This window comes from Colias philodice, chromosome 21, assembly GCF_061535455.1.
Source record: "Colias philodice isolate Cphi_HAF_F1 chromosome 21, ilColPhil1 Martin Lab GWU primary, whole genome shotgun sequence".
In the NCBI taxonomy this organism is placed as follows: domain Eukaryota; kingdom Metazoa; phylum Arthropoda; class Insecta; order Lepidoptera; family Pieridae; genus Colias; species Colias philodice.
Window position 1 is genome coordinate 5,868,250 of NC_143106.1, and position 27,750 is coordinate 5,895,999.

Genomic DNA, 27,750 nt, shown 5'->3' on the forward strand with positions numbered 1-27,750 from the left:
CTAAGCTCCAAAGCAGTTGACCATCGTCCGGCGATCACAAAGCACGCTCCCCACGCATGCACATCCTCCTTCGGCATGCGTTGCTGGCATGTGAGAAATTAGAGCCGCTTGTTAAAAAGAAAACATTGTCTATGACAGTTTGCGCGCGAACTGAGTTCGATTTTTGAATTGTATTGTGTTGTGATACATTTTTGTGATAAACTTTTCGTGCTGTACATACATACCAAATAAAATAAACGTTTTATTTTTGTTTATGTTTTAATTTGCGGATTTATGTTCTGAATTTTGGATATTGCATCACAAAATACTATGGTGAGTTTTATGTTTTTATTTATTAGACTTTTTTTTTCGCAGTAGGTATATTTTATGTAAGATGTTTTCGAATTAAGGTAATGAGTATTTTTAAGAGTATCTATTAAACTTGTATGTACTCTTTTATAGTGATGTAATTTATTATTGCATTTATTTAGAATATTCACAGTGTTCAAGGAATATATATTTTGTTAATTTATAAAACTGAAACCAGAATTATATAATTTCATTTGCTTAAATTTAGCAGCATTTAATGTGTGCTAAAATACAGCACGCGGAATTTTTTTCAGGGCATCAGTATTGACTACAATAATAATATAATAAAAAATTTCTCAAGCAAGGAGATCATAGAGCTCAACGTATTTAATTAGAGAAAACAGTAATAAATCGATATAAAAATTAATTTTACAATTAAGTAAGTACGTGGTCAACGCGTGAAAATATTTAATTTCTCGATTTTTAGTCTGTTGATAATAAATTATAGCCTGTACTATCACGCTATGCGGTATATATTAGTGTCTACCTACTTACCTATTGTACCAGCAACTCCTTCTTGCACGATACTATTTGATATTATATTTTATTGATGTATAATATCTATATCATTAACCATTATGATCCAAAGCTCGAATTTATCAGAGCTTTCGAGATTTTACACCCTAGTTTTCTTAATAATTACAAGAAATATTAGTAAATATAGAAAAATAATTCTGTTATTTTCGATACAGATGAGACATGAGATTAATATGACAATTTGTGATATTTTTTATAGCTCTACATCGTAAAAAAATATCTTTAAGTTCTCTTTAAATGATAGTTTAAACTTTAAAGATTAGCAATTTAAGTATATATATGCTAATTTGAAAATATTATTACGGTATAATATAATATACGATATTTTTAATTTCATAACGTGTAGCTAAACTATATTTTTTTATTTCAATGTTAAATAAAAACCGACCTTATTAGTTTGGCATAAGGTTGATGATATTATACCAACTTTGGATAAGACATCGTCGCTGATCGGGAATTCTCTATGCATATAATCTTTTACTCAAAAGTAATACTCAGGGAGTTTTTATGTAATAGACTTAATTTGTGGAATAGCGTATAATTATGCAAAAAACGCTACTCTTACCATATAGCGATCATTTACCATATATCTTATAGTCTCTAGCAGATCTGTTACTGAAAAATATAATAAGTACATACATATAATTTTCTTTAAGTTTTTTTCTATTGTTTATCATTGACACTTTTAGATATGAGATATGACGAAGTGTCTATGATAAACAATAGTAAAAACTGTATTATAGAGCTTAGTTTTTACGAATATTCAAGTACAGGAGGTATATTAAGTCTATCTCTTCGTCCAACTTGAACATTCGGGGCTTCTAACAATCAGAGAAAAAATCCAGAAAGGGCGACTCTCTCGTTCTTTTGTTTAGGCTTTTTATCATAAAGGAGCCTATAAAATTGTATCAACATTTTATAGTGTTGTAATCGTAATACGATGAATTTTGTTGCTTTGTAAACAACATTAAAATAAATATTCTCTTTAGTAGCTTTTTAATATTGTTTAATTGCATGCTTATCAAGAATTATTACCTATTAATCTTGTTAGCCGAAGGTGCGTTATAAATTCAAAATTAAAGTGAAATTTAATTTGAGCCTTCGCGTAAATGCCTTACTCGTTGAATCTTAATGTAAAATATGAAAGTGCTGCGTATTTACAAATTATTGAGGAAAATATTACAGTCATACTTTTAATAGGTATTTTTGCAATATCACAAGTATGTTACCTTTTTAATAGTGATTAATTTATATGAAGGTTAAAAACAATGGTTCCAAACGATATTCATTTTGATGAATAAAATTCGTACGAAATGAGGAATGTTAAATTATACAAAAATATTTAACAATTTATATAAAGACTGTATTTATTTTTGACATTTCATAAATTATAATATTTGTGCTACATATGAATAGAGTCAAACTTTGTTTGTATTACTTTATGTATGTTTGTAGAAAGCAAGTTCTTAAGTCTATATTTTTGATTATAAAAGCTTTCTTTTCGCGTAGTTTACATCTCATATTTCTTTAAAATTGTATACATTTAGAGAGCTTAATTTCGACTGCACTGTATAGCTATTACATAATTTATTATTTAATATAACACAGTGTAAAATTTCAGAACTGATTATAAAATTTGAATATCGTCCGTCCTAAAGCCACAGCCACACAGTAACACTGATATAAAGTAATTAAAAAATATGGCTTTCAAATGTTTTTTTAGAATCGGTCGAGTATTTTTATTTTAAATGCACTTTATAGTAATAGTATATTTAAAAGTTTTACAAGCAATTACAACAAAATTTGAATTATTCATGATTTCCTATTATACATTGATTGATTTGTTTCTTCAAAGCATGTAAAAGCAAACAATTACTACGTGGGAATTGACCAAATAAAAAGCTATCGATAAGTGTACGTGTTTTTATGATAAGTATCAGGAAGACTGGTTTTTCATAAACATGGTATTATATAAAAAATTGCTTAAAATAAATTTGGTATACGCTTGTCCAAGGTGAAGAATGTTCAAAAGAAGATTGTGCCATATAACTACGTAGATAGAAATAAGTTGTAGGGAGATATTACGAAGAAAGATAGATATTTGTCAATATATATAAAATTGGAAGTTTTTAAAAAATATATGATGTTTGGACCCTTAAATGGTTGTTAGTAAATGCGTGCTCTACATTCATACATGTTTTCAAAATACTTAAAGTCACACACATATTCACAAATGTTTTACACGTATACGTATTATGTACCCATTGTCTCGAAATATTCACGTGGATTAAACCTTTACCGGAAAATCGATTAAACGCTACCAATTATCGTATATTAAGTGCTATATAACGCTTATAAAAAAAACTAATAAAGTAGAGTTAATCAAAGTTAAACCAATACCATAAAACAAGTGATAACTGCGTTAAAAACAACCGACTTCAAACTTGCACTTGCAACATTTACAAATATACAGACAAAAATGCTCATAAAATAAAAACTACTGGGCCTATCCGAATAAAATTTTTATGGGACCAATTCGACACCATACCGCATCGAACAAAAAAAGAATCACGTAAATCGGTTCAGAAACCTCGGAGTAATCGGTGTACATACATAAAAAAAAACATACTGGCCGAATTGATAACCTCCTCCTTTATTTTGAAGTCTGTTAACAATTAATTATTTAAATCGACATTAAAGATTAAAATCATTCTCTCATTTATTTATTTAAGGCATGTGAATTTAAATCCTGTTATGCAAATAAATCTTTCTAAAATATCGGAAAAACCTTGGTTAAACTTTCAAATGCATCAAATTGGGCGAAACTGATCTTACATAAGCTTTTATTCAGATTTTATTGATAAAGCGTTTATAGTTAAACGGTGCCCTAGCAGGTGATGTTTTGTATAAAGCCGATTTTCTAGTCATTTGCATACAAAATTGTTAATATAATACGAGAATGATACAGTGAATTCTAATAAAATTAGTCTTTTATTTTCATTCATGATTGAATATATGTATATTGATATGTTTGATTTGCAATAAAAATATGAAAATGTGTGTTTTGTTCTTTGTTTACAACGTTCGCGTTATGGTAATTTCTACCATGTGTTTCTTCGTTCTATCTTTAAGATTTTATATCTAGTAAGCGAAAGCTCTTAAATTTTGATGATTGCTTTATTCATTGTTAGATTAGGTCATATAGTGTTAAAGAAAACTAAATTAAAATATCCATTCACATTTATTGACTATAAAAAGTATCGTTTAAAAAATAAATCGAAAGAGCATTCACTCTAGATGAGATATAACACACTTTCTGAATGACTCGTGAATAACCAAAAGTCTTTGACATCTGAAAGCTTCGATGATTGTTTAATAATAAGATTATAACAATTTCTAGACGTTTCTATGCAAAAATAATAATAATTTATTATGGCAACCGTGATGATCATTATAATTATTTTGTTTTATTCTTTTAAATGAATTAAATAAATACAATCAAATAAAGTTTGAAACATAAGGTCTTCTTAATCATTCTTTATTCTGCCTCCTTGCTATAAAATAACTATCATAAATTATTAAATGAAGTTATAATACTATAATCACCTAAATTAATTTAATATCTATATTGCAGCCTTGATCTTCAAAAATCGAGAACATTTTTCAGAATTGTAAAATTGTTCATAATTATTATAAAAAAAACTATTAAGTTTTTTATACCATTTATGATTTATTATTTTGAGATTTTCTATATATTACCTAATTTGAATTCCCCCTTACTTCCTGAAATGGTTTTAAAATACATCCGTTACTTTATTGCGTACGAAAGTGTAAGGAAAAGGCCGTTTGCATTGGATTCATTAAAATTGCTAAGTATATGATTGTCGAAACAAAGGAGAATGCATTTTCAGCAAACAAAAGCGAATTTCACTTAATGTATTGTGTGTCACGTCTCTCGAGTTTTGGTCAAGGATTTATTCACGACTATAGAGTGTAGGTATATGACTAAGCATAATAAAAGTTATGTTTTGTATCAGTGAAAGTAAGTGTTAAAGGTTACGGAGAACATTAATTGTCAATTCTTTCTAGAAATTTATAATAAAATTACAATATTTTATTTTTTGTGTGCATTGTTTAACCTTGTTTAGAATAGGAAGATTGCATTTAGATAAATGAAGAATATAAACAAGATATGTTAATAATATATGTAGTCTTAAAAGCGAACTTTTATTTAAAACATTTTTTTTCAAACTTTCTAAAGTGCATATAGTTGTTTCTATTTTTATTATATTCCTACTCGTGCATCATCAACTGAATAGGTACATACTTCTTTTATAGTTCTTTTCCGTTGAGATCGGATGGGTCATGTGTTTAGATTTTCTTTTTGACATTGTTAGGATCTCTATCTATTATAGCTGTTATTTCTATAATTATTTTTTGTTAGTGGATTCTTCTTAGTACATACATACCTGCCTAAAAGTATGTGATATCTAAGTGTCCTAACTACCTTACCCACCCCTGAGACAATTACGAAAGGTTTTATGAGAAAGTAGTCCTAACAAGTCCTGGCATTCATAATATTCGAAGTTCGAGCATAACTCCCTAGAGATCATCGTCTAACATAGCTAATGCTAATAAATCAAAATCAATATTCAATATACATTCTAGACTGCGTAGCTATGCCGCTTTCTATGACGGGAAATGATTGCAGTACATATCTCCTGGAGTACTCAGATTGCACGTAATGCGATTTTAATTCTAGGAAATTTGTTGAAAAATCAGCGCAATTACTACTACTGTTACGTGCGAAAGAACGAATTGCTAGTTTTAAACTAGCAATTCGTTCTCAAAGTGTAATATGTACTCTGGATTCAATAGTGAGATTGCATTTGGCGGGATTTTAGGTTTTCAATACGCTGAAATGTGTAATTGGTTCATACGAAATATTCTTGAGATATAATGGTTTGAAAAAACATATTTCAAAGATAATTGATAGACAATGCAAGTAGCTTTCATTGACTCAAAGTACTGTGACTGTTATCATAATATTCCTTAATGTTAAGTGTTGTTTGTGCGTTATGTGCATTTTTGTAAGAAAACAAAAGCCGCACCATAATTAAGAATCAAATAATTAAATCAAATAATTAAATTAAACCCGTCCATTAAAATTTGTGGAACAATATGTGCATAATGAATAATTAAACTACATTTAATTAGTTAAACAATTCATAATTCTGTTACTTACTACGCAAATCAATGCAAATGGCTTTAAAATGCCTCAACTTGTCAAAATTAATAACAAAAATTGTTCTAGATATGGAATACGGAAGAATTTTTATGGTATAACCAACGTATAAAATAATGTTATAACGTTATTGTGTTATGTAACAACAAACCATATTCTATGTAAAATTAACAGACACGCATAGAAAGAAACATATTATGGATCATGACTACTTGAATTATTTAACATGACTGTGTTATGAAAAACATTGTATGTAATCTTATATCAATAGCTTTGAATTCATAATTAGGTATCTACCAGTGTATAGTCCGTATAGTTTTTTGGCTGCAAATAGCGAACACGGCTTATAATTGTTATCATCAGCAATCAATCAATCAATCTTTTTTTGTTGTCCAAATTGTGTTGGAAAATAAAGAATAAAGAATAAAATAAAGAATAAAGAATCATCAAATTTAAAACTAGGTTTTGATTGGGAATAAAATAATACTTTATTTTTATCAATCTGTGGATAAAATGATTTTGCATATAAAAAAATAGACGCTAGATATAAATATTGGCACTTTATTGTAAATGAATTATTTATACATATTTTGGGTGTAGAAAGTATTCTTTTAAACCTAGATAATTTATAAGCTGAGCTTTAAACATTAAGGAAGGAATTATCATAATGAATAGAGATAACGTCTAGTCGATAAACTATAAAAAGGACGAAAATATCTTTCATTTTATAGCCAATAGTTTCAAAATGACTTTTTAATGTAAAATTCTGAAGACTTTTTATTTATATGTATTTTAGAATAAAATAAAGAGATTTCGAAGCTTTTTTTATTTATAATTTATATTAGATAAAGAGATTTCGAATTTGGTAAGTGGTTTACGTAATTATTTTGCAAGTGTTGTTACATTTAGTCACATCATTAGTAGATGCTAAGATTGCTAACTACCTATTTCCGTAGACCGATGCCTGTCCGATTGTTACGCTTCAGGGTTTCCTGTTTAAATAGTGTTTAAGTACAGTCACTTTTAACACGATTCACGATCAAAGTAATTTAAATTGTAACTCTTTAACAAAGTGAGTACCTACCTTTAATATTTTAAATAGAAAATTTTACTGCTTAAAATTAAAGCTAATACTTACAAGAAAAATTAAAAATATTTGTATACGTATACCTATATGTAAATTTGTCTAAATTGAGTATTAATAATTAGTGTTATCATTGATCTTTTGAATAGTTAACAATATCGTGGAATTCTTACTAATGTTGAAAAAAGGCTTTAAACTTGATAAAGAAAACGTGTATTTGATGTTTATAAATTTATTATATTACAGCATAATAAAGTATAATTTGGTGAGGATAGTCGTAACAATAATTAACCTTTCTAAATCTAATTGCTCGATAAATGGTAAACGTCGAAATTTTATAACATCAAAACGATGTAATAATAATTAAAATTTGCCATAGTTTACACAATATATTACGTTAGCCATTCTATAGTATTACTTTCACTAACATTTATAGACAATTTTTAATAATCGTGATTAATAGCAAAAGCTTTTACTTTAAAAGTGAAGAAAAAAGAATTTAAAATCCACCTCACAGGAGATTTGCATAACTAACTGGTTCCGACACGGATAAAAAGAAAATGTATATTGCCTATAACGCTGATACTGTAATTTATTTAAATCAACATTAGTAGGCTTTAGAAATTCATAAGTAAACGTTATCAATTATCATTATATTAGCTCTTAAGTATATGAAGTCTTAAATATCAAAGAATATTAGATATACGTACATATTTAATACTATCATTCAGTATTATTTTTCGCATTTTTAATTGCTTTTATATAGGAAATTATATCATAAAAAATACCACGGCTTCCTTGTGTTTCAGGAGTGTATAAAAGTAGTTACAACCCATTTTCAGGCCTAATTTGTATATGCCTTAGAATTTCAAACCCTTTCCGAGAAATATGGCAACCACTGCCACTAAATTTGTATTTAGAGATAAGTTAATTGGTTTATCTATACAATGAGTTTATTATACTACGTAGTTTAGAGTTTAATCTGGTTACGTCGATTTGTATTCACGTAGTATACGCTATCATAACATAATTATTTACGTTACATTCATCTTGTACACGACTTTTACATCGTAATGCCAATGTCTTTATATAATACATACATAAGTCATGTTCGACGGAGATGCAATCTATCTACTGCACAAATTACATTTCTCAGGTATAATGTTCCTGTATGAGGAACAAATACAATCTGTGTTTAAGGGTAATGGACTACTCGTATATAGGCATTTTAAGAAAAATATAATAATTTTGATTTTAGAAATCAGTTCAAGTTAATAATAGTGAAGAAGTGAAGTGATTTTGTTAAGTTTGCTTGAAAAAGAAAAGACTAAATTCGATCTCTAACATAATAACTTGAATTATATATATGAACAAACAACAAACAATTTTATTTCGCCCACTATATACGACTAGGAATAGAATACGACGAGGAAAAGTTTCCCTCCAATTTACGCACATCAAAGTGCTTTTCAGTCATTTTACCATAACATGAGACGTTATCACGAACTTAATGACAGGTCGTTGCGCGTATTAATGAACAAGTGCAACATATAAACCTACATCCAGCACTCAGAGCCTTCTCGATCCATTTGTACTAACGGCACTTTATTCTTGTAACGTTATAATACATCTATAATTTTAAAATTGCTTAAGGTATTAAGAAATATGGTTCATTACGTTGAGTAAGTTTTTTCACTAAGTGTGCAATTTCATAATTTATAGACTCACGCCAGAAAGGAATTTGAGTAACTGATGAATTGTTACTCATATACAAAGGTCCTGTTTCCGATGATGGTGCAATACTAAATAGGAAGGTTGTTAATTATTTTTTATATTTGCGCTCTAATTGTTTTGCTATTTTTTGCTGTTATGATGTAGGCGGTAGCTATTTATGTAATACAATATGGATATTTATAATATGCTTAGTACAAATGGTATTTTCAGACGGTAAAACTTCATTACATTCTCTTAGCATGTGCGAAGTGAAAATTTATTGCGTCTTATTTGAATATTGGAGTGAACTGCGAAGTAGACTGCATTTCACACCTACGAGTTCGTATACATATTTGCTGACTGCCGACGATCTTTAATTTGAAATACTTGCCACACATTAGAATAATAATGATTACTATAGTTAATCATAACGTTTGTGTTTTAACACTGGACAGGATAAGCCGACAGCAGCACACTATTTTATACTCTTTCAATTCTAAATCGGACTTTCTTTAGATTTTAGACCATCTCATAATAAAATTTCTGGTAATTTCGAAAATATTTTTTGCAATAAAGACTCTATTCCTTGCATGAAAGCTACGATAGAAAGTTTAAACTAGAGCCATTACAGCTATGACTAGTACGAATTCAGCAATAAACCCAAAATGTGTGTTTAAATTCAGTATTTTCTTAGCATCCAAGTGTCCATCATCAAGACGAATGAGCGTCAGTGAAAGCGGGTGAACAACGTCACGAGATGACGAGAAAACTCGTAAATATTAACATGTTTATATATGCCTTTATGCTCAGCTGGTTTTGTTTTAAGACAATCGTGGTGATCTGGGTATTATGGCTAATTGACGTATCGTTTTCTATGGGTATAGGTAGTATATTGAATGTTTCTTTGAGACGATATTAACGAAACAATTAAATGTAGTTGATATCTTTATTCTAGTCCTTTATTTTACGTTTAAGTTGTAAGGAGTTAATCAGATTGTTCTATATGATTGCTCTACATCATATTTCAACTATTTTATTAATTAATTTTAGGCACGTTTTCTCTTTTTTCCTGTTTAGTAGCAAATCAATTATAATATACCTAAGACAATTCAATCAATGATTAGTATTACTTTCTTACAAAATAATCAATATAAAACTGGTTAAACAATACAAAAAGTGTATCGCGTTAGGAGTGCAAACGCATAATAATGTCAAGGCATTAAACCTGGTTCGCGTGTTATAATTAATCGAATAAGAAAACATCTCAAACCAGAATTATCAAGATGTGTAAACGGTAAACGAGAAAATTTTAATAGCAATAAGACGACAGTGAAACTTTATAATAAATTCACGGTGCTTACAGTAAGTGGGGTAAAGTAACTGTATGAGATGTAGCAGGGCAGTACGGTTCTGACACCGTTATGATATGTTCGATACGATCTTTTGATTGAATGTATCGTCCAATTTGTACAATTTATCGACTCGCACATTGTAGCGAGATAGCCTAATGCGAGATTAATTAAAAAATATCTTTACATTTATGTAGAGGCTTTATTGTGTTTCTAGAGCTTATTTTCTTATCAAGATATTGTTCTAAAACAATATGAATTTCATTTCATCATCATCATCATCATAATTCCAGCCTTTCAGGACGTCCACTGCAGGACATAGGCCTCCCCCAAAGATTTCCATAACGATCGATCACCAGCGGTTAAATTTTTTCTATATAATTTGGTTAAAAAACATTATAAATTATTTATATTATGGTCAGCATACATTCAGTATTATCCTTTTCCTTCGAAGCGTTTGACATAGCGAGACTAAATCAAACAATGTTCTACCGTTTTAATAATACAGTGGACAAGGTATTTATGAGCCGTTATTTATTTTCTCTCTATATCTATTTTACTTGCCTTTACGCAATTTAAGAGAACGGAAAGTTATTTTATTTATTAATATCAAAATAAATTTGCATAATAATAACTATTATATTATAGTGTTAAAAATGAATTGGCTTAATATAATATGCTGGTTATGGCAATAATAAACTTTTTAGTGAGTTTGAAACACTTTTAATAAAAAAAAAAAAAGATTTGAAATAGCCCACCTTCAAGACATCATCAATTCGAATGCTATTAATATTTTTAACTATGATTGATATGGTGCTTGCATATTTAACGACGTTAATGGTGTTGTTAATAGCTGGATTATAATTTAATCTATCAATCATTTACTTCTAAAAATTAATAGTTCTTATATCTTATTTCGTAGCCGAGTATAAGCATTTTAAGCATAGCTGTTCGTAGCATTAGATGAAGCATTTTCGTTAAGAATTACTTAGGATTTGTAGTACGCTTCTAAATGGTTCATACTCATAAACTAACAATTAAAATTATCTTTTACCCAATTAAAATTAATTAAAAGCAAATAAATAATACATTAACCATATAGGACGAACATAGAAAACCTGTACGAAGACACACATAGATATAACAGTTACGTGCTCTTACGTAAATTAAAAGTGCGGTTAATTCAAATAATTGTTACGACCTGTTTGACGCACACTATTTATTAGGGATTCAACGTTTCGCAATATCAAAATAATGGTTGTAACGGAACATTCTTGTTCAAGAGTTTAACACGAATTTTGACGATTTACTAGGTCAAAATAGCAGAGGTGTAATTAGAGGTAGAGTCTGCATTGTTATTACCTGAATATAGTGATTTTTATCTATTTAAATTGTGGCAAGATCACATAAGATATTATGTTGTACTCGTACCGCCTTAAAATGATTTTATTGTATTTTGCCTGATTTTTTAATAAACTTAATCATTTCTGATTTGAGAATAATGGGAAAGCTATCATACTAATATTATAAATGCGAAAGTTTATGAGTATTTATGGATGTTTGTTACTCCTTCATTCAAATACTTTATCCCGTAAAACCCACAGGGACGGGAACTATGCAGGTTTTTCTTTGAAAACGAGGGCGAGGCCGCGGGTGGAAAGCTAGTTAAAATATAAAAGTATTTACACACTTATAAAAACATTAATATAATTGATAATTTAATAGCTTTGAAGAACAATATAAAACAAATAATAATTAAAGTTTTAATTTGCGTTTAACTGTTACCTTACGTACTTGTCGTGCTGTTATCTTGTTAGTGCATAATATGTATTATGTTTGTTTGTTTGCATTGTTCATATTATTTCACAATAGGTAACTACTGTGAATGAATTATTATAAATCTTAAAAGAGTACATTAACTTGTTCACATTGTAAAATAAGTAATATTATGTATATAATTATGACTAGTATGTAATTATTTTGCGATACAGTATTGAATTTTAATTTGTGGAGTCATAAGTAATTAACACTGTAGTATCTGGGACAATTAACTGATGATATATAAATATAGCTGTTTCCATTTCTTAAATTAAAGTCAATTAATCTTCGAATACATTCTACTATAGCTATAGCTTTTTAACTATAGATATTTTAAAATAATCGTCATCATCATCCATCATTAGAATTTCTAATTTGCTCTATCAAAAAATATTTCGTTTGTTAAGTTTGTCAATGTGACTGCGCCCTAAACAACTAATAAGTAACATAACCCCTGTTATTACTCTTGTGTCTGAACTGAACTTTACTAATTACTTCTGCTATTAATCATTCAAGCTACTGACAAGAAATGATCATGGAGTTTCTAGACAAAGCAATGGTTGATTATCTTAAATGGTTCTTCGGTTTTCAATAATTTATGATATATTTGTACTAATCAAAATATATGTAATGTGATTATGAATCTGCTCAGTTTTTTCTTGGTTTTAAGCATAAAGATTTTTAAATTAAATTAATTGTTAAGAATTTAATTATTCAATCGATCTTAGTTATAAGGTCATCAATAGCTAAGCTAAGCTCATCAATATTACAAGGATAAATTTTTGGTATCTGATAGAAAATACTCTACATATCACGTAGGTATGTGTATTACCTAAATTGTAAACATCAACAGTTAATATTACGAGTTTTGTTCTTGTATCTACTTCATTTTCAATTCTAAGAACAATAAGGAATCGTTGCGGTTCTTAACAAATGGAAACAGGATTTGCAACGAAGAAAATAAATTGTGAAACCTAAGAGAAAACGCACTTTACGATTTATGTTTCCACTTATGTATATGAAATGCAAAGCTTCCATGGCTATAAAATATTTATATTCAAGTACAGTTATTGCAATGGCTTTCATCATTTAATTTACCCATGATTTTGTATGTACTAATTAGATATTTTAAAATGTATGTTAATCAGAAAAGTAATGAAAACCTGCCCTTAATTTACAAACATTTCGTATCATGAACCAGCGGTATAGCTGATAAAATTACTAGCGTTATAACGATTCTATTCTTTGTTTAAAACATTTAATGGGTGACAGCAAGGTGATTAAAAGAAAAGTTAAATTACCTTATGAAAACTTCGGTTAGGTACCTACTTAAGTTAATTTAAATCGATAAAGTCGATAACTTTAATCGTGCAGTTCCATCCGTAGAGGTATAATCAACCAATATATTTTAATGCACACATGTACATAAAAATCTGCTGATTTTAGCACATGATATTGTTAATTTTATGAAATTTAACATTATTGCATTGATAATTTTTTTGCATCCATTATAATATATTTATAGATCTGAGGTCAAAATTCATCAGATCTGTGATATTATAATGGTCAAAACATATTTGGTAATTCCAAGGTAATTCCAATATAATATAAAATGTAAGAAGACTACGAAATATAGCAATGATAATAATGTATTAACTGTAAAGCTGTGTGTGCGGAAGCATTTACGTAATTAGAATTATAATTTAATTATTCATTAAAACATTGATACTCACTGAGCGAATCTATTGCGGAATATTGCTGTATATTGGTCGTAAATCATTGTATTGAATGAACATGCTTTCAGCGTTGTATTTCAATTGCTCTACTTCGCATACGGTAATATAACACAGATTGTTATTTTAAACTGAGGATTAACATGTAACTTATGTGGCTCATTTAATTGTTGAAGTGTATTTAAAATACTGTTGAGTAAAAATACTGTTTTAAATGCAATATTAAAAAAATAGAGCAGAAAGATTAGACATGAGTCAGAGCTTTTACGACGCAAGAAAATCGGTTTCATTTTTTGGCTCTAAATAAATCGATCTCACATAGGACATGCATTATGCATACTATGTAAATTATAATGTTTTGTCTTTTATGCAGAGTATTTTACGACAACGGTGATTTGGACCACGTGCCACTTTTACTTTCACTTTATGGTATAATTTGAATATTTTAAACATCAAACATTTTATTTCGCGTGAACCGTCTTTATTAACAAGATGAACTATGAAATATTCTTAATTGCCTACAATTATACTTTAACTATTATGGTAAATGGTTGCGTAATTCGTATATATTAACTTTTACTTATGTTATTTAATTGTTGTTTTGGTAATTGATCGTAATACATGTAATAGAAAAAGTTTATGAATAGACAGATAGACGTACCTACATTATAAAGGTATACATTAAGCATTAACTCTGTAAGTAGTCATATATTAGTAAAATATTCAGATGTAAATAAACTTTTATAGTATTGGTGTATTAAACCGATAGTCATAAAATTTTCTAGATATTTAACCGTTAACGACATATTATTTTGATTTTATTGAACGTGTATCAATAAATATACATAATAATTGAACTACTCTATTAAATAAGAGAGCGTATGTGCTGACCACACGTGTCAGAAGTGAAACTTCTTTGGCAAGATCTACCAAAATCGTCGCCTTACTCCATGACGCGATGGTAGTGTTAGGTCGCGACCCCGACCTTGAAATTTTACTCTCAACGCGCCTTAAGGCCTCAAAAAAATAATTTATTTATCTTTTCACAATTTAAAAAGATTTATTATTATTTCAGTGTTTCGGGAAAACGGACGAGAGCGACACAAAATGCTAGCGACGAACGGGCCGGAGGCCCATGAACAGCTAACGAGGTAAATGTATTGTTCTAGATAAGTATTTATGGTACCTATTTGAATTTTAATTGAAACTAGATACTTATTTATTAATACCTTCTTTAAGTACTACTATATTTAAAAAAATGCGCTTCATATCAGACAGCGACTGCGACTTTTATAATATGCAGTGAAGAACATCCTATAGTTCAAAACTTTGACTTTGGGAGCACGCGCAAACACAGGAAAAAAAGTTATACATAGTTGTTAGGTTTGCTTCATATAAAAAGCTATAACAATAACATATTCTGTGATTAGTTACTATAATTCTTGGGTAATAGTGAATTGTTTTGTTACTCAATTGATAAGTTCTATAATTCACGACTTCTATTGTTATCCCATCAATATATTCCCGCTGTTTTGTGTGTCAAATTATAACTGAAGTACGGATTGAGTTTATGACCATACAGACCATATACCATTCCATTAATTGATTATTGCTATCGGTACACTGGAGTAACGGTCTTCGGTGAAAGTTGCCAAAACAGTCACGTCATGAGACCTTCAAATGTCTTTATTATTTTTGAATTCAGTAATAAAAACATATATGGGAGAAAGTTTTTTTAGTTCGTTATTTGTAATTATAATAGTAAGTCGAAATGAAATTTATAAATATAAAGAGATTATTTATAGGATCTATTATATTATTTTTTTACATTTTTCATATTGAATAATAGTATTTGTGAGATACTATATATTTTTATGACTATTTCGAAATAACTTAGCAAGTTCGTTTAATATAAATATGGAACATATTTTGTATATTTTAGTAACTTAGCGATGAAAGTGCATATATACACGTTTCAAATAAAGATTTATTGAAAAATAGTGTATTTTATCTATACTATTTTTGTAACGAAATTTCGCTTTCTATGATAATATTTCCTCAATTTCGTATAGAAGCATTAGGAGTATTAATAAGTAGAGAAACAGGAAGGTGTTATAACACATCAATCCATCACTACTATAATACTAATTTTCCGGTGCATATAATTCTGACTTCAATAGGTTTTAGCCAGTCAAGTGTAGAGTTATTATGGTATGTGAGGCGATTACGAATTTCTTGATTGATCCTACCAATATTAGTAGTGTATTAGTATCTTGAAAGTTTATATACTCAGAACTAAAAAAAAATCATTTATTGAACAAGGTTCCTTCCATCAAAATATAGACAATATTTAGCTTTCGCTGTGTTTCAGGAGTCTGTGCCTTCCCGATACAATACATCAGAATAGTTCAATAGTAATTGAAGGACCGTTTTTGATCTTGTACGAAAAAATTGATTCGATTTTATATGTGGGTTGATTACAATTAGACCAATGTCACATGTAGAATGATAGAACTCTTTTCTAATGAATAATACATATATTGTTCATTTTAGCTCAAAAAATCTCATTAAAACGGCCTATTTAAATTATTATTCTAAAACCTCTTTAAAAATACCACACAGATTTAATATTATATAAATTGTGCAAGCAAACCTACACTTATAATCCAGGCCTGTGATGAGAAAAGAAGAAATTTCAATGACAAGTTAATAATTTACACCTTGAGTTCAATGATTACAGCAATCGACAGATGATTCGTTATTGTTACAATAATTAGAGTGTTTTTCGAATCATTGGGTTTAATTTAATTGACGTGTGCTCTCACTTGAGGTATGTTACCACGCCCTATAATAATACCAATCTTCTATTGGTATCTATATATATAAAACTCAAAGGTGACTGTTATAGTGATCTATCAACGCACAGCCCAAACCACTGGACGTATCGGGCTGAAATTTGGCATGCAGGTAGATGTTAGGACGTAGGCATCCGCTAAGAAAGGATTTCCCGAAATTCTTGCGGGAATGGGGAAAAACGGGGATGCACGTACAAAGTCGTGGGCGGAAGCTAGTTATTTTATAAACAACTAGCTTGGTCTGCTTACTAGTCTAGGTTACATAGGCGGTATTATTTTAACCCGTTATTATGTTAATATAGAGGGAACATTTCTTTGGAGATATAATCGTTAATATAGGAACTCGTTGTAATTGAACTGACCTTTTTGTAGGACTTTTTAACTAAGCCACAGATAATTTCAGATCATAGACTAAGCTAACACATTAATTAGATAGTGATCGCATTATTTTATATTTAGTTTAGTTTATATAAAGGGAACATTAATTTGAAAAACTGTATCTATCTGTATCTACTTAAGGAAGTATATTTTAAAAAAGCTTCATTAGCTCTAGGTTATGTTTACAAGAACTTTCTTTTTCTTATATATATGCGAAAAGTAGGTAAAGTAGAATGAAAGATTAATAACTACTCTCCACACCTAATAATATTATAATGAACAGTAACAGAGTTTTATTATGCTTCGTCATACTAATTAAAAAATCCCAAATTTTTACAAAGTCGTAAAAGCTATTCAAAATTTACAGTTATAGTATGTAGGCTTATAAAAAATTGTTAAAAATCTGTGAAACTTAATAACAAGCTCTAAAATTAACTTTTAACAGAAAGATGTTCAAAGAAGATAATCGTTATGTTTTTATTATCGAAATAATCTAAGATAAGTGTGAAAATGATTGTTATATCTTATATATAAAAATGAATCGCAAAATGTGTTGGTAAGCGCATAACTCGAGAACGGCTGAACCGATTTCGATAATTCTTTTTTTATTATATTCCTTGAAGTACGAGGATGGTTTTTATGTAGGGAAAACGTAAATATGTACCACGGGCGAAGCCGGGGCGGACCGCTAGTCGCGCATAACTCGAGAACGGCTGAACCGATTTCGATAATTCTTTTTTTATTATATTCCTTGAAGTACGAGGATGGTTTTTATGTAGAGAAAACGTAAATATGTACCACGGGCGAAGCCGGGGCGGACCGCTAGTTTCAAATAAAAGACATTATAATATAATTTGTCATTTTATTATATGATAAAACGAGTAGTTTCTTAAGAAATACAAGCTCTATCTCACTTTTCTGCTGTAGAGCAACCATACCTAAAAAGAGCTAGGTATATAAAATAACATATGCCGCGCGATACCACCCGTACGAACCCGTATAAAGTATGTATCCCGTGTTTTATTCGAATATATAACCCATATTACTGTAAAGTTTCACCCAAATCAGTCCAGTAGTTTTTTCCTGAAAGTGTAACAAACATGCATCCACACTTACAAACTTTCGAATTTTTAAAATTAGTAGGATACCACGGCGATCCGACGCGAAAGGCGGAAAATACTAAATGTTAGTACAAATTATGAACTTAAGCTGATTATAGGAAAATTAATATTCTGCATGGAATAGGTATGTTATCGATATAGATGCTGTAAAATCTGCTAATTTAGAACAATTACATATGAGGGGCTGATTTACCTTATGAGACTTCAGAAACTTTCAATCTTTATAATAGAATAATATCGATGTATAATGAAAAATAATCTCTCCAAAAATTAATATTTTATGTAACCTTAATTGTACCTCTAGAATAATCGACAAGTAAAGCGTGTTCCTAGCTCTACCATACCTTCGAACATAACATGACTCTTGACACTTTAAAAAACACTCTGAAAAACTTTTTACTAAGTATCCATATCGAATCAAGTTCAAAGGTGCAACAAACCGGCAATTTATTGTTGTTACAGTTTTAACACGTGTATATGGTTTAGTATCGCCTGTTCGTTTGCCTTTCTATATCATATAATAATTAATAACCTGTTTATATTCATTAAATAAGTAGTATTTTTAACATATTTTAGTGTTTAATATGCCAGCTAGTGTCACTTAAACATACACTTGACCGGCGTTTTAATTGTTCACGTAAATGAGTAAAATCACAACGGCGTTACATCATGGTCGAGTGAAAATTTTTGAAATAAAGTTTCACTTTTATGTTATAAGTATTATGGTAATGCATAAGACCTACGTATTGCACATTTGAGTTGATTTAATGATTTAAGTACCTTGATGCTTTCACTTGTTGTTGTTTGCAGTAAAATTTACCAATTATTGTCATCATAACTTATCTAAATCTTCTGAAAATTACATATTAGATTTACAGAACATTTTCTGTTGTATTGATACTACCAATACTATAATAAAAACAACCACTCTTATCCAAACTGGTAACATAAAATCAAGCTATCCAGAGATCTTTTACCCCCCGAAGACACAAAGTAACATATTGATTGATGGCACTCGATCACGCGATGTAACACAGCAATGCACGTGCGCAGATGGTAACGTGCGACGAGAGCACACCTGTCGGCGGCTTCCACTTGGGTGGTCGCGAGGATGAGGGGCGCGCGCCGAGCGTCTCCTCACTCTCGCTGTACAAGCAGAAGATTGACGCGCTGTTCGATGACACCCGCTCGGTCACCAGCCTGCACGGGACGGATGTAGGCAGGCGAGACAGCAAGGTACCTATATCTATCTGTAGTGCTTGTTAGGTTGTCTATGTTGCATGTGAGCGAGATTTTTTTTTGCCAAATTCCATGGCATTTTATGGAAGCAATGTGAATCGAATATGCGTCTTTTTTTGGAAAACATATTAAAATATTTTTACTAATCTCTCCCTGTACTAGCCTGTATAATGAATTACTTGACTTACGGTCATATGGCCCCTATGTGGGGCAGAGGGCGTCTACAGTGCGCCGCCATCGCGTTCGGTCTTGGGCAAGCCTGTATAATACAACTGTTATTTCTTTTTTCCACAGATAAGTTTGCCGCAAGACAGTAAGACGATATTTGAAGATGAAAATGACTACTGCGAGAACAAAATTAAGAAGATCAATAATACAGTCCAAGACCGTATAGAGAAAATGTTTGCAGATATGGCGGGAGAATCCAGGCCTTTTGAAGGCATTGGAGTGCACGTGTTCAATGTACACTACTTAGGCTCTACACCCTTACAGAGTAAAGTCACGAGCCTGTCTGGACTGCAAACGCCATTAAAAGATTTATATTTTGCCTATAGAAGAAATTACCGCCATAAAAGTACATTAACAGGCAGACTAGAAATATCAAAGAGTGGACTGAAAGTAAGGTACAAAGGGGAGAAAGGAGATTTAGAACAATTAAATCCATTCCCAACAATAGCTGTTTGGTCGGCTGTTAAATTTGTCGTCCAAGACACGGACAAGGAACCCAACGAGCAAAGCTACGCATTTTTGCCACTTATTACCGACCCTGATAACATAGATCGTCAAGCGTTATTCAAGTCATTGGAAACATCTGAAAAGAAATATATCCTCTCCCACAACGAAAACACCCATTCACCCCTTTTCGCTGTTGTGATGAGGAAAATCGGAGTCGCTAAACAACTCGAGTGTCATGGGTTTGTATGTCAGACGACTGAAGACGCTATAGTTATAGCGGCGACGTTGTACAAATCCCTTATGTCACACATGAGTCGTCAGGGCCACGCCGATAACAAGAAGTTGAAAAATCGAAACGGAGTCAGTTGTATGAGTACGGCTAGTAGTTTACCGGCGAATGATATCCCGGTTAGACCTCCACGAAAGAAACGCAGCACTTCGTCTTATAGCGGCGACAGTGATAGAGCTGATGGATTCTCAGCGAGTGAGTCGTTCACGGAGCAATCAAAAATGGATAACTTTAAGGAACTATCCATTTCATCCCCACCCGTTCTCCCGCTGGATGCGAAAAGAATTACAGTTGAAGAGGTGAAAGCTAAATTAGATTCGATTAAACACAATGGTGCTCGTGATCATGAATTAAGGAAATCGCTAGAAAAGCTTTCACACCCTGTAAGCTTTCTGAAACAAAACCCTCTTAGCAGTAGTGAATCATCAGTTCGCAGTAAAGTTTCAGAGAAAATTGAACTATTTCGTGAAATGGAGCGACGAAAGAGTATACAACGACCACCGACATTACCACCGCCGATTCCTGTTAAACCAGCCCCGTCCCCAGATTCGAAGGAGCCTCTTAGAAGGACACAAAGTGGTAGAAAATCTTTGGGAGAGACTGGTGATATTCTAACGAAAGTCGCTATACCCAGGTCGGGAAGTTTCCTTAACGCAGGGGGATTGACGCGTTACAAATCTATTGGCCATAGGTATGTTATTACATTATTATATTATATAGTATTACATTAAATAATGCTACATTCAAGAAGAGTAATTTCCTCAATAAAAATTATAATGGAATTTAGATATGTAACACATTTAACGTTCCACTTGATCAGTAATGCTATGCACTTGTATTTAGGCACTGATTAAAAATTTGCTAGAATTTTTCAGTGTATTGCGTGTGGTTAATTGCACAATCACTTGTACACTAAAAATTTTAATAATTAATTACCTTTTTTCGATTATAAGATTAATGCAAATAATTGTATAAGTTAACTAAAAGTAAAAAAGAAAAAAGTTAAGTATAACCTTGAGTATATTGGTCCATGGTATAACATAAAAAATATCTAACACAAGTTATTTATTAAGAAAGTCTATTTATTCGCCTTAAATAAATGTTATTTCAAAATAATAAAACACATTTTATAAAAATTTCAGGAACAATGGGAAGAAAGGAGGCGGGTCACCATTGGGTTTCAATGAATTATTTAACGAATTCAAAGTGCAAGAAAATTTACATTCGATGGATGAAATTTTGAATGTCATTATCGACCCGGACGGAATGTCTTTTAATGATTTAAAACCTATTTATAAAGAATTCCTACTAAAACTAGCGGTAACATTAACAAAAGACGAAATCTTCCAACACAGTAAAGCCATAATGAAGAAACAAAAGAAAAAGCTGTTACGAAGGAACAGCACGTTCCAAATCAAGAGGAGGACATTTTTCAAAGGTGCTAGCGGACTACGAATGGTATTCAGGTTACCGTTTGGAAAAGATAAAAAGAAAGAGAAGAAACGATTACAAGCGTTGGAAGCTACCAATCCGTCGAAGGCTAAAGATCCCATATCAGAAAGCTCTGTGTCTACATCGAGTTACGATTTGAGACAGTTCAGACCCAAAGAGCCACCTGTACTTGCTCCCAAACGACAAACGACGAGACAAAGAAATTCAAGGCGTTCAGAAAAAGGCGCTCACGTTTCTGAACGGAAAGGGAAATCAAGACCTGGAGAAAGGACTTCTTCGGAAGACTCAGATTTCTTAACCTTAAGCAACAGATTGGGATGTCAAAACCGAAATAGTTCCAGTGGTTATGTTTCGTGCTCCGAATGTGAATCCGAAAGCTGTATGGACAGATGTTACTGTTCTCTCAAAACCAACTGCAAGTCCAAGTGCTATTGTTCAGCTCTGGATACCGGCAAAGACTCCGCCAAGGCGAGACTGCTCGGAAAAAACTGCAAAGAATGTTCCAAGTAAGTAAATAATTATTAAGACAATCATCACACTTTCTCTTCTCGCATTACTACTCCCCTTTCCAATTTGGCCATTTATAACAAAACCTTATCTTGCAATAGCAATTAATTTTATTGCTCATCAAGATCGCATTTGAACGTTATTTAGAAATAACACGAATAAGTAAATTGTTTTCTGTTGCTATCTAATGGCATGTAAATTGATTTCTTGACATTTGTTTATTGCTTATTGCACAATGCGGCTGAGATCTGGGTTTTTGAAATGTAATTCTCTAATTCGATTAATTTATATCCTGACTGGTTTTGGTCGAACAAGTTGATCACATGCATTTCTCTACTTTCGTTTGCTTCGTATATATCATTCGAGTCTAATAAGAGTGCATCTTTGCGAAGAGAATTAATTACATTAGCAGAGAGGACTGTAACGAGCTCAAAGGAATGCGTGCCTTATTTATTAGCTATTTATAGTTGATTATTAGATTTTCTAAGTGAAGAAATAATACGTTAGGAAACAGAGCGTGACGTGTCTGTGGCTCGAGACGGCTCATGAGTAACTAAACCGAATTAAAATTACTTTACTATGAATTTATATTATCACTAATATGACTTTCCTCATCCGAATTTTTACTTTTATTGGCCATATTCCGTAATTCTTAGATTGTATTGCAAATAAAATATATTGTTCTCGTTCAAATTTTGTTCATAACAAACATTTACATATGTGTAAAGAAAAGTTTCTATGGAAATTACAATAAAAAGATAAGAAATAGCTTTACATAATTCATTACATTCATATATATTTGTGATAATTGAATATATTTTTTTTGTTAATTTTAAGCGTCAGGATTCAATTAAATTCAGCTTTTAGCGCATATTTAATACCCGCCTGATTTATACATTTTTACTGTTTTAAAAGGGGAAATAGCATGTACAAAAAATATTATTAAATAATAATAGATTATACAAATACCACTTAATTTACACGATTATTCAATTCAATGAAATTCAATAATACAGTTTTTATTCCGTATATTACGATTTATGCATAACAAATAATTTTAAACATTATTATTTATACATTTATAAGAAAATGGTATTTCCTGAGGCTTATAAGTATTTTAATTATATTTGTCTTTTTAGGCAAACAGTCTTATCTAATTTATGGATTATGAAATGATTAAATATTTATGAACTTAAATTATAATAGGTAATTTATAGATATTTTAGGAACAAATTATTATCATAAGACGTATCTGACGATAGACGTCCCATTAATCATGGAATTTTGCAATATAGTAATCCAACAATATCTACAGACTACAACCACAAAATTTCACATATCAGATAGAATTTCACATATCTAAATTGTGAAAATTTCATAAATTTAATAATTTATGAAATTTTCTATGATTATAAACTCAGTTTTTTAAATTTGATTTTGAAATTTCTATTGCAGTCTTCATTCATAATCATAAATTTCATTGTACCTAGCGTTTATTTTGAATTCCATTGAATTCACCAATTACCTACATCTAGTACTATCAACCCATAATAATTAAACACAATCACTGATAACATAATACTATACTAGTACAAGTATTCAAGTATTATAACTACATTATTTACATTTTCAGAGAGGTATACGAAGGCGACTATAGCTATTGCTCTTGCGACTCCGAGAGTTGTGATGAAAGCAACAAATGCTACTGCAACGGACCGCGAGCGGTACAGTCGTCACAAAGTATGGAGTACTTGCAAAATCCGTCGCAGAGAACGTATTCTGATAAACTGAAGCGGGCCTTTGATCACGATGGGAAACCTAGGACCAGGTGATTATTTCTTTATTGACTTCATTTTGTGGTAGAAGCCTTGTTTTAAGCCAGATTCCTTCGAATAGTTTATTTTGCTAGTTCTTTAGCTTAGATTTCGTAAATTATTTTTTGGCATAGAAAAATAAACATACTACTCCGTAAAAACTCGATCTCCATTATTAGAGGTTAGTTTTGCTAGTTTTTGTATGAAATTCAAACTTCTAAATTATCTCTCTAAAATAAATATTACGTTAATGAATCACCTAGTGGGTTCTATCCTCTGTGGAGAATAACAATAAAAAACTCTACAAGGTACCAAAGGTTCATGTAGCAGAAATCTAAAACATATATGACAAATATTGGCCACCTGCAATAAATACCGTTATGTTATACCGGGTAAACCTCTCGGAGAGGTTTACCCGTACCTTTGCATACGCAGGTCAATCAAAGTAGGTTGGCTCAAAAAACTGCACAGATCTATTCCCAATCTTTTGGCAGTCATACACGTTACCATCTACCTTTCAGGTATACCTGTATAGGTGAAATACCTGATGATGGTATACCTGAAAGGTCCACCTATAAAGGTATAGGTGGACCTTTCAGGTATACCATCGTGGCAGCCTTAAGACACTATATTTTCATGTTTGATGTCTTCCCTTTTGACGTGACAACGTCTTATAATTGGATAAAGCCGGTTGCACGCACGAAAAAACATGACTCATGCGGCGTTACCTCGTTCTGAGGCGTTCCATGTAAGGCTTGAAGTGCAAGCGAGAGCGCGGAACGTGCTACAAAGAAGCACACGGACGTTGTCACGTTCAACTATCGTCAGTAAACCGACTTTACAGACAACCAATTTTTTTGGTAAAATTTGTAGCCTCTTTAATATTTTTGTTATTGTATTGTAGAGTAGTAGAGTTGATACTAAAAAACTCGAATAAACAACTATATTATTAGATAAATACTATATTAATATTTATTTTTTTAATGTATTCCCCAGATCTGTAGCAAGTCGTCGTCGTGAAGAGCGTCGTCGAGCTCGTAGTACTGATAGTGTGGCGCTCGACTATGAGCTGCTGTTACAGAATAAAACTAGAGCCAGTAATATGCAGAGACTTACAGGTAATATACATTTATTACTTTTGTAGAATAAATAATTTTTTTATAAAAGTAAAACATTTAGCATTGAAATTAACATTAAGAAAAAAGTGACATATCTTTTCTTAATATATATAAATCTCGTGTCACAATGTTTGTCCTCAATGGACTCGTAAACCACTTAACCGATTATAATAAAATTCGCACACCATGTGCAGTTCGAACCAACTTGAGAGATAGGATAGTTTAAACATGTAGGTACCACGGGCGAAGCCGGGGCGGACCGCTAGTATAATGATATATTTATAAACCCGTGCAGGGTTGTTGTGCAATCCAAAATGCATGCGAATAAAGTTATTTGAAAATCAGTGCTATAAAGCATGATTGTCAGCGACTTTGGATGTTTCACATATGAAGTGATCTTTCGAAACTACATCCAGATTAATTAATTTCAAACGTTTGGTAATTTATATTCAGAGTAATTTTTAGAGATAAATTTCATACTTAAATAATATCTTTAAAATTTAAATCTATTCTTTTATCAAAAGCTCTCTGGTATTTTTTACTGCAATCACAAACTCGAGTCCGAGAGATTGAATTTTCCTATACTTATTTATTAATATTAGCATATCCTATTTCATAATTTCATTATGTTTCATATATTATAATAATAATTTAGGAATAAATTATATTATAAATATAAATAAATAATATTATAAATATGTGTGTGTATAATAATTATTCTAATAACATTAAATCCTTCCAGTCCGCAGCACAGGCGCGGGTTCTCACGACGCTCTAAGTGTTAAAAAGTCCGCAGAAATGGCGGCATTATTCGCAGATGTTCGACTCTCTCAACGTACTGACGTTCGTTCCCTTGCTCAGGGGCGAAGGGCTAGGCCTCCGCTCTTACCCCCATCTAGTGTTCCCCTCTCTAGAATGTTCGAACATAGGCCTTTGAGTCGGAACGCGTGTTTGGAAGATACGCTGGGATATTTCCCTTGAGAATTGAACGTTTTGCTTTTGAGAGCGTCAGATTTTCGTTTTTAATACTATTATTAATGTATTAAATTAATTTACAAAAGCAATTACGAATAATTAAAAATATTAAAGGTTTAAATAAGATTATCTTAAATCTTATGACCTAAAAGTTCATTTCAAATTTACAATAAATGTTTTAAGGAAGTCCTACATGGTTACAAAAGTAATAAAAATTGTATGAGTGTTGAAATGAAAGTTTTAAAATTAACATTTTTTGGGTTTATGTAATAGACATGGTATAAATTAAAGTGATGGATCACCCTGACGGTCTCAAGAAACGAACGAATTGTATATAAAAATATAATAACAGTCATAATTTTGCAGAAACTATGAAACACGTAATAAACCTTTCTAAAATTTGTAATTTATAGTATGTTTTAATATTTATTCTTACAAAATATATGATGCACTTATTGCAAAATCTCATACATCTACGTAGAAAGACTGAATACATTAGAAAATGTACCACTTTAGTATTCAGCTAATATTATTGTATATGACTTGCGTATCTCAATCAATATACCACCTTATTTACATGATAAGGACAATAATTAGGTATAAAGGCTAATTTATCTATGTATGTAGTTATTTATTCAGTAAAATAACGTTTATTATACATAGGTTAACTGTTGAGTCAAATGTAACTTAAGGATTGATAAGTCAATTTTTAGATATTTTTTTGGTTATTTATTGGGATTTAAAATGGGGAAACAAAATTGTACAACCATATTTAATAATGTTATTTTCAAAAATTGGTAAAACATTTTTGTTTGTAATTGTATAAAAATTCTTAGGAATTGCTTCAATCGTCACTAAAGCCATTTTAGTATTACTACTAAAATATAGGATCCGCAATATGATTATGTTCCGATGTTATTGTTTGTAAGTGTAAATATATATTAAGTATCTTTTATACATTTATATGGTTTTATTCTAATTTAGTATTGGTTTATACCTGTGCAATAAAATTTGTGCAATACAATAAAATTGTAATATGCTAAAGAAATGTTACTGCGTGTGCAATATCGAATGATCTGAAATATATTTTGTTAATAAACCACTTATTTAATAACACTGTTTTATTATTTACCCGATTATATTTATAATTCCACTTATATATACTACTAATATTATAAGGGAGTTTTTATGGGTATATGTTTGTTACTCTCTTTCATGCTAAATCAGCAACTTTCATGAAATTTGGTAAGCAGATTATATTATGTGTTGCTCCGGCATTGTAAAAAGACGTGGGTTTGAATCCCACCGATTGAATCTTTTATATTCTTTAAAATGTATAGACTCTAGGCATTTGAATGCAAAAAAATCTAAATATTAAATAATATATTATCAGCCTGGATTTGAATCTAAGCTGAAAAGTTGTTGTTGTTGAAAAGTTTTACATAATATTATTTTAAAAGTCAGTGTCATTAAAATCTAAGAATATAAAAATATATGTAC

The 27,750-nt window shown here is 30.6% G+C and overlaps 1 protein-coding gene across 1 annotated transcript; it reads left to right on the forward strand.

The window, feature by feature from the left end:
• On the forward strand, positions 1-27,364 carry LOC149478931 (uncharacterized). Its single transcript, XM_089708920.1, has 8 exons — positions 1-312; positions 14,903-14,978; positions 19,235-19,417; positions 19,715-21,075; positions 21,527-22,342; positions 23,977-24,171; positions 25,154-25,275; positions 26,018-27,364. The coding sequence occupies exons 3-8, from the start codon at positions 19,235-19,237 to the stop codon at positions 26,254-26,256; spliced, it is 2,916 nt and encodes a 971-aa protein (XP_089565046.1). The 5' UTR covers positions 1-312; positions 14,903-14,978; the 3' UTR covers positions 26,257-27,364.
• The last annotated feature ends 386 nt before the right edge of the window (positions 27,365-27,750 follow it).

Excerpts from the sequence above, each read along its gene's own strand:
- LOC149478931 (XM_089708920.1), top strand. The coding sequence starts at position 19,235 with ATGGTAACGTGCGACGAGAGCACACCTGTCGGCGGCTTCCACTTGGGT. Across the intron at positions 19,418-19,714 it reads TAGGCAGGCGAGACAGCAAG|ATAAGTTTGCCGCAAGACAG; the intron begins GTACCTATATCT and ends TTTTTTCCACAG. Across the intron at positions 24,172-25,153 it reads GATGGGAAACCTAGGACCAG|ATCTGTAGCAAGTCGTCGTC; the intron begins GTGATTATTTCT and ends TGTATTCCCCAG.